This window comes from Nerophis lumbriciformis, linkage group LG35 (assembly GCF_033978685.3).
Source record: "Nerophis lumbriciformis linkage group LG35, RoL_Nlum_v2.1, whole genome shotgun sequence".
Classification (NCBI taxonomy): Eukaryota; Metazoa; Chordata; class Actinopteri; order Syngnathiformes; family Syngnathidae; genus Nerophis; species Nerophis lumbriciformis.
This window is the reverse complement of record NC_084582.2, coordinates 16,868,970-16,878,104: the sequence shown is the minus strand read 5'-3', so window position 1 is coordinate 16,878,104 and position 9,135 is coordinate 16,868,970. Positions and strand designations below refer to the sequence as shown.

At 40.1% G+C, this 9,135-nt stretch overlaps 1 protein-coding gene across 1 annotated transcript; it reads right to left on the bottom strand.

The window, feature by feature from the left end:
- Positions 1 to 2,344, bottom strand: agtr2 (angiotensin II receptor, type 2). The gene is made up of 2 exons (XM_061927731.2): positions 2,196 to 2,344; positions 1 to 1,764 (listed from the first exon to the last, which is right to left on the bottom strand). Exon 2 carries the CDS (start codon positions 1,718 to 1,720, stop codon positions 479 to 481), a length of 1,242 nt encoding a protein of 413 aa, XP_061783715.2. The 5' UTR covers positions 1,721 to 1,764; positions 2,196 to 2,344; the 3' UTR covers positions 1 to 478.
- Positions 2,345 to 9,135: the final 6,791 nt, after the last annotated feature.

The window sequence follows — 9,135 nt, the reverse complement described above, 5'->3', positions numbered from 1 at the left end:
TACTCGAACCTGACTGTTTTATTGACATCTTTGGCACATAAAGTCACTCGTATGTACTGGAAAACAATATGATAATATTCCACTGATGGTGATTTAGTTACTACAAGAGCACAAGAGCACCGATTCAGCAGCTTTTTTAGTTTGTGCAAGTGACTGCAAAGAAGTCATACTGTGGTACGTTCAAGGGTTTCTTTTTGTGGCCTTGTACCGTCTTCTTGCTCTGTCGAGGCCATGTGACCCTTTCATTGGCACATCTTTAAAACATATATATGGACCGCAGAGGACGTACTTGAAGGTGTTGAAAAAGCATCCGTCCTGAAACCTGGGTCATCCTTAAGAACCTCTTCACTTCCACTTTGCCTTGGAGGCTCTGAATCTGTTTCTTGTTAGGTCTGGCAGAGCTACCGACAAATTGAGTCTTTTCTGTATCATTACTCAGTGTTTTTGAATTCTTCTGTCCACTGACCCTGGCAGTCGCCTAAGCATGACCAGAGGCTTCGACGATAGCCAGTTCTTTCAGGTCACTGAGTTTTCGTGAGAAAGAACTGAGCCTGGTGCTGAAAGAGCCCCTCTTCTGACTGTGATCCTCCTCACGAGTCTTCAAACGCACACACAGACCTTTACTGAGCGCCCCCAGGCGGCCTCGGAAATGGTTCCCGATGAAGCAGTAGAGCACCGGGTTGATGGTGGAGTTGGAGAAGCCCAAGCAGAGGGTTAGAGGAGTCAGGTTCTGGATGGTCCAGTCCGCCCAGCAACTGTCCAACAAGTTTTCCTTCATTAGTATGTCTATGAAGGTCACACAGTGGAAAGGGAACCAGCACAAGAAGAAAGCCAAGACCACAGCAGCCACAGTCCATAAGACTCTCTCCAGCCCTCTTCCCTCCACGGGTCGGCCTCCCCTTGGACTGGTGTTCACACATGGGGTCGGGGGTCTCTCTGGTTTACTGCAGCTGTCCTGTGACCCTGATGACTTAAAAGTACTGCCATAGTGTGATCCTTTCTGCACTCTTATCAGGCCGGAACCAGACAACAGATGTCTACCGATTGCACAGTAGCAGCAAGAGATGATGATCATTGGTAGCAGAAAGCCCAGGAGAACTTTCATCCAAACCATGCTCCGATACCAAGTGTGATCCGGGAAGCTAATCCCACACACCTCCACGTCCCACACCTCAATGTAGTGAACGTCCCTCAGAGCCACGGCGGGCGCAGAGCAAGCACACGCCAGGACCCACACCAGGATGCACATGAGCTTGGCACGTCTGGGGTCCCGTGCGCTCTGAGAGCGGAGCGGGTGCACCAAAGCTAAGTAGCGGTCCATGCTCATGCACGTGATGAAGAAGATGGACGCGTACAGGTTGAGGTTATGGAGGGCCCCGGAGATCTTGCACGCAATGCGTCCGAAGGGCCAGTTGTAGCCTTGTGAGTAGTAGACGGCCCACAGGGGAAGCGACAGCAGGAACAAAAGGTCGGACACGCACAGATTCAGCATGAACGTGTTGGCCACGGTTCTCCTTGAGGCGCTGGCGTGGGCCAACACGCACACGGCGAGGGTGTTGGCGATGATGCCCAATACACAAATAACGCTGTAGATGGAAGGGATGATTTCAGTCATGGGCACTGGAGGCCAGTCAGTGCAGGAGGAAGAGTTCACCATTGCGGTTACGTTGTAAGGCGAGAAGGTGGAGTTCAACAAAGCGCTGTCATCTGGGACCGCCATCAGGGAACAATACAACTTCCCTTCTTTCAATACTCCAAGGTTGGCTGGAAACAAATCATAAAAGGAAAGCACGTCAAACTCAGCTGCCTTCTGTGGATACATTCCTCTTTTCCTGTATGGTAATCTGAACAATTTGACTCCAGCGTCTTACTGGATACTCAATCTGAGTTAAAACAACTGTGAAGTCGCTCTAATGAAGAGACTTGGCTGCTTATTGGATTTTGCAGAAGCATCCCATATTAATGTCTGAACGCTCGTTTTGAAACATTCCTACCATATATGGACACCGTGTCAAAGTCAATTGGAATTTTAATATCATCTAGAGGAAGTTGATCTGGCTTCACTGCAAGCATTTATTATTAATAGATGTGAAAATAATTCAAGGCAGGATGTCAGGGGGAAAACACAAGGAATAACATCATTAAATATCAATATCACATATAAACAACGCAAGTAAACAAAAATACACCTTTACCTTAAGTGACTTGAGTGTCCAATCCAGCTGTTTTTAAAGCCTCTTATGACTAAAGTCCATGTCTTTGTGATGGCCCCGTCCCAGGCCAAGCATGCCTGTGGATCTGTGAGTGTTGGACACGCTGTGGAGCCGCTGAGAAGCCAGGCGAGGCTAAGGGGGGTCTTATAGCCCCTTTGAGCCTCATGATGATTACACAACAGGGGAAGGTGCACACACGTCACGATGTCATCATCACAGAGGGGGCGGGGCTCTACCTGGACACTAGCCAGCTTAGACAAATACATTGTTTTCATTAGACTCCTTCTTTTTTTTCTCTGGCAGACCGGATTAAATACCAGGAATCAAGTCAAGTCAGTTTTGAAAACACGCAATGCAACCCACTTTTGTATTTTGTATTTATGTGAAATGATTGTTATCATTTTCTAATCAAATTTAACAAAATGACAACAAAAACCGAGCACGTCTCCAGCCAAGATTCAATCCCAGTAAGTCCGTCTGACAGCCAAGCACTAAAACTGTGTACCACGAGGACAGTGAGACTTTTAGGGGATATTAGCCATTATATTTTATCAATAACAGCGCAAAAAAGGGCTGGGAATAATTTAACAGTAAAATGTTTGATTTAATTTGAATTTGAATTTTTGAATTCACTTTTTGCTTGCGCTATTCACGCCTCTACGGATCAGGGGTCCTACACACCACGCATGATCTGCGTGTCCGAATGAGACATAATGTCCTAGTCCAGTGGTAGGGAACCCATGGCTCTAGAGCCAGATGTGGCTCTTTTGATGACTGCATCTGGCTCTCAGATAAATCATAGCTGTCATTGCTTAACACAATAAGTAATGAATAATTCCACTGGTAATTACAATGTTAAAAATAACCACCCATCAACCAGACTACAAAGCCATCAGCAAAACCAATGCAGCACCAGAAGTCGCATTAATGGTAAGAAGTATTTTATTTATTATTGGTTAGCTTCACAATAACACTGTTATTAAAAATAATAAGAAACGTATTATACTATAAAAATGTTGGTCTAACTTAAAAATGCACGCATTTAGTTGTTTTCAGTGTTAACATTTTTTATACGGCTCTTACGGAAATACATTTTAAAATATTTGGCTTTCATGGCTCTCTCAGCCAAAAAGGTTCCCGACCCCTGTCTTAGTCCATACACACTAAAAAATGCTAGACTATTTTTGATAACCCAATTTATGAGTTGCTAGTGTTGGGTTAATTTTTTGTGTTATTTTTATGAAGAGCAACCCATTGTTTGGGTTATAAGGGGATTATTTTAACCAAATTTCTGAGTTTTCAAAATGATGAACCATTTTTGGGTTGTTTTTCAATGAGTAACACATTTTTGGGTGAAAGGCTTTTTTTTAAATTAAAAAAGTTACTTTTTTCTTGAAGGGAATTTTATCAAGGATTAATTTCATTGACATTATTTACAATCACACGTTTTATGTACCGTATTTTTCTGAGTATAAGTCGCTCCGGAGTATAAGTCGCACCGGCCGGAAATGCATAATAAAGAAGGAAACAAACATATATAAGTCGCACTGGAGTATAAGTCGCATTTTTTGGAGAAATTGATTTGATAAAACCCAACACCAAGAATAGACATTTGAAAGGCAATTTAAAATAAATAAAGAATAGTGAACAACAGGCTGAATAAGTGTACGTTATATGACGCATAAATAACCAACTGAGAACGTGCCTGGTATGTTAACGTAACATATTATGGTAAGAGTCATTCAAATAACTATAACATATAGAACATGCTATACGTTTACCAAACAATCTGTCACTCCTAATCGCTAAATCCCATGAAATCTTATACGTCTAGTCTCTTACGTGAATGAGCTAAATAATATTATTTGATATTTTATGGTAATGTGTTATTAATTTCACACATAAGTCGCTCCTGAGTATAAGTCGCACCCCCGGCCGAACTATGAAAAAAACTGCGACTTATAGTCCGAAAAATACGGTACATGGAAATATCTGAGCATGCTGTATAGGACTACTACGACCATACACTGCAATTCTTGCTTTTGAGTATATTTTGATGGCATAAAAATAATTTTGATCAGTAGTTGGGAAGGAGTAGGACAAACCAGCAGTAAAATGTATAATTTTTAACCAACTATCGCATCATGGAGCGCTAAATTGCGCAACCCAATAGTTGGGTTAGGAATAACCCAACATTGTAGTGAGCATTACTCAACTTTTGTGTTAAATAAATTAAAGCCAATAGTTGGGTTATGAATCAACTAACATTGAGTTAGCATAACTCAACTTTTTGGTTAAATAATTAAACACAAAAGTTGGGTTGAAAAAATTAACCCTAGATGTTGAATTAAAATAACTCAAATAAGGGGTTTGTCCTTTTCTGAACCGGCAGTTGGGTCTGGTGTGTAGTGTCCTAATGGGTCCTTATTGCTGATGTTCACAGTAAAAAGAAGTAAGCTCTTTTATTGATTTTCAAACAGGTACTCAATTTCTTGAAAAAACAGTTTTTGATTGACTTTGTTTTAGAATATTGTGTTCATCATGAATAATGTGTTAGTCTGTTTTTTTTAACTCTAAATCAGATAATGCACAACTACTCAAAATGTGCACTGGCCAATAACAGGCAACTTTCTTTCATTTTTGTACAAGAGTCCTAAAAATTACTTATTGGAGGACTGAACGTAACAGTTGTGAGTTTTTAGCATATAATTAGCAAATACATGAACTACAACTTCATGCCATCTATGCTGACAGCATGTGATTCAATAAAATATATACATTAGAGATTAAAAAAACAAAAAAACATTACACGGTGACCCTTGACCCCAATCACTGCTGAAATATCATCGAATTTATATTAGTGACCTTAGTTTTTGGCCTTCTGTGACATGTAGTGACTTGTGGAATATTCCGCATTCTTCAGTGGGGGTAATTAGTTAGGCTAACAGGACTGAGTCAATACCCAGGGAAGGGATTTACGTGTCAATTTTAACTAAATGGTTATAAGTCTTATAATTGGGATAAGAAGTAACACAAAAATGTAAACAATATAACATTTCTTATTAAGATTCATGGGGAAGGCAACAGGTGCTAGTTTTCCAGTGGTCAGGGTATGTATAGCAGGGGTGTCAAACGCACGGCCCAAGGGCCGGATCTTAGACTTAGACTTAGACAAACTTTAATGATCCACAAGGGAAATTGTTCAACACAGTAGCTCAGTTACAATGATGGAAAGTGTAAGGATGGAAAGGACAATGCAGGTATAAATAGACTAATATAGCGATAAAAAATCTAACATATATACGAATATATACATGATATGTGTACAGAATAATATATATACAGATATATTATATTATGTCTATATCAGGGACGCAAGCAGGTTTTATCCGGCCATCAGGATGAGTTTGCTAAGTATAAAAATGAACCTGAAATGTTTGAATGGAAGAAACAGCTGTTCTAAATGTGTCCACTGGATGTAGCAATAGCAATTCTTTGTATATTTGTAGATGATGCCACATATGTACAAAATAAGCCACATGATGTTAGTACATCAGTCGAGGAAAATGATCAAACTACATAAATAACATACTGTAATTTGATTTTGATCTTTTTTTTTATCTTGATAGATTGAAAATTAACACCAATGAGGGACCAAACAGCTAAAATGATGTACAAAGCAAACTATAATCTGCTACCCAAGAATGTACAACAATTCTTCTCAACAAAAAAGGAGAAATATATATAACCTTAGAGGGAAATCTAATTTAAAACATGTGTATGCTCGTACAACACTTAGAATCTCTAGCATATCAGTATGTGGAATTAAATTATGGAACGAAATAACCAAATAAATCAAACAAAGCACTAATATGATTCAGTTTAAGAGACTGTACACAGAACACTAATTATGATGAACATCTTGAATCCTTTTTTTTTTTTCTTTTTTTTTTTTAATTGAGACAAAGATTATTCATGTATTTAATATTTGTTTGCTTACTATGGTATATTATTTATTAATTATTTATTTGTTCACTGTTCTGTGACAGAAATAAGTGCTAGTGTTGTCAGCATTAGAGGGGCTCTTTGAATTGTGTTTAATAAACATGCAATCAAGTCAATATACATGACTTTTACAGTATCGCTGTCATGCATATGCCGTATTTTTCGGACTATAAGTCGCAGTTTTTTTCATAGTTTGGCCGGGGGTGCGACTTATACTCAGGAGCGACTTATGTGTGAAATTATTAACACATTACCGTAAAATATCAAATAATATTACAAACCCCGTTTCCATATGAGTTGGGAAATTGTGTTAGATGTAAATATAAACGGAATACAATGATTTGCAAATCCTTTTCAACCCATATTCAGTTGAATGCACTACAAAGACAAGATATTTGATGTTCAAACTCATAAACTTTATTTTTTTTTTTGCAAATAATAATTAACTTAGAATTTCATGGCTGCAACACGTGCCAAAGTAGTTGGGAAAGGGCATGTTCACTACTGTGTTACATGGCCTTTCCTTTTAACAACACTCAATAAACGTTTGGGAACTGAGGAGACACATTTTTTAAGCTTCTCAGGTGGAATTCTTTCCTATTCTTGCTTGATGAACAGCTTAAGTTGTTCAACAGTGCGGGGTCTCCGTTGTGGTATTTTAGGCTTCATAATGCGCCACACATTTTCAATGGGAGACAGGTCTGGACTACAAGCAGCCTATAAGAATCCGGATGCTTCTTTTCCTCTTTGGTCCGGAGAACACGACGTCCACAGTTCCCAAAAACAATTTGAAATGTGGACTCGTCAGACCATAGAACACTTTTCCACTTTGTATCAGTCCATCTTAGATGAGCTCAGGCCCAGCGAAGCCGACGGCATTTCTGGGTGTGGTTGATAAACGGTTTTCGCCTTGCATAGGAGAGTTTTAACTTGCACTTACAGATGTAGCGACCAACTGTAGTTACTAACAGTGGGTTTCTGAAGTGTTCCTGAGCCCATGTGGTGATATCCTTTATACACCGATGTCGCTTGTTGATGCAGTACAGCCTGAGGGATCGAAGGTCACGGGCTTAGCTGCTTATGTGCAGTGATTTCTCCAGATTCTCTGAACCCTTTGATGATATTACGGACCGTAGATGGTGAAATCCCTAAATTCCTTGCAATAGCTGGTTGAGAAAGGTTTTTCTTAAACTGTTCAACAATTTGCTCACGCATTTGTTGACAAAGTGGTGACCCTCGCCCCATCCTTGTTTGTAAATGACTGAGCATTTCATGGAAGCTGCTTTTATACCCAATCATGGCACCCACATGTTCCCAATTTGCCTGTTCACCTGTGGGATGTTCCAAATAAGTGTTTGATGAGCATTCCTCAACTTTATCAGTATTTATTGCCACCTTTCTCAACTTCTTTGTCACGTGTTGCTGGTATCAAATTCTAAAGTACGTAAGAGACTAGACGTATAAGATTTCATCGGATTTAGCGATTAGGAGTGAAGGATTGTTTGGTAAACGTATAGCATGTTCTATATGTTATAGTTATTTGAATGACTCTTACCATAATATGTTACGTTAACATACCAGGCACGTTCTCAGTTGGTTATTTATGCGTCATATAAGGTACACTTATTCAGCCTGTTGTTCACTATTCTTTATTTATTTTAAATTGCCTTTCAAATGTCTATTCTTGGTGTTGGGTTTTATCAAATAAATTTCCCTAAAAAATGCGACTTATACTCCAGTGCGACTTATATATGCTTTTTTTTCCCCCCTTCTTTATTCTGCATTTTCGGCCGGTGCGACTTATACTCCGGAGCGACTTATAGTTCGAAAAATACGGTATACTTTTTATTTCTTTGGGATGCAAATGTGAGAGAATTATCGCCCCTAAAGTATGTGTGGGTTTAGTTCTTGCCAAGTCACATACCTTCCCCGGTCGGTCATTTTGGAGGTCTGTGTCAAAAAAGGGCATCCAGTATAAAAAGCTAAGTAAACATGCAAGACTTGTTGTAGTAACTCCTGATGGGAGAACCCAAAGGGTAGAGTAGAGGAATGCACAAAGTGCAAGTCAAAAGTCAAAATCTGCTTTTCTGCCAATGCATGACGTAAGAAGCCGAGCTGTAATTTTGGGTCTTGAGCTGATCAAGTTTGGAACGTCAAACAACCGAGGCCTGTAACCTGAGCAATGGATGCAACTTGTTAGTTTGCCTGGCGCTTGTTTTTCATATTCATTCTCCAAGCGGTCAGATAAGCCATGGGAAATATTTACTTTGTCTCAGCGGAAGTCAAGTCAGAAAAGGGGGTGGCGGGTTGAGAGATGGATGAGGAGGATGAAGATGTTATATTGCAAGGAGGGGGTGAAAGCACGGATGGGAAGGAGAGAAAGAGCGAGAAAGAGAGAGAGACAGAGAAAGAGAGAGAGGGAAGAGTGGAAAACAGTGAAAACGGAGATTCCCTCCAGTGGTTTTTCATTAAAGCGTCGCCTCGAAGTTAATGAGGGATGCATGCAAAGCTATGACTGATTACAGCTCCAATGATCAATGATGTGTGTGTGCATGTGTGTGTGTGTGTGTATATGTGTCTGCTTCGATACCTGTTCAGGCTGATACACTTAATCTAACCCTGCCATGCACGCTTGTGTTTACGCGCGTGTGCAGATGTGTGTGCACTCTGCTCCATTGACTATTTATCAGGACGTGACGTGTCCTAATAGCTGTGACAAAGCTGACACTGAGCAGGACGGATGAAGGCGACGCGGAACCCTGCAGCTTTCGGGAAGGCCTCAAACGCAACCCTCCCATGTTGTCTGGCTGAAGGTGGAGATGATTTGGAAATGAGCATTGTTATTTTTTTAATGATCAATCTGAAAATGTTTACACTGTGCAAAAATCTTTGGCATCAATTACTTTTGCTGTTGAAT

Excerpts from the sequence above, each read along its gene's own strand:
- agtr2 (XM_061927731.2), bottom strand. The coding sequence starts at position 1,720 with ATGGCGGTCCCAGATGACAGCGCTTTGTTGAACTCCACCTTCTCGCCT.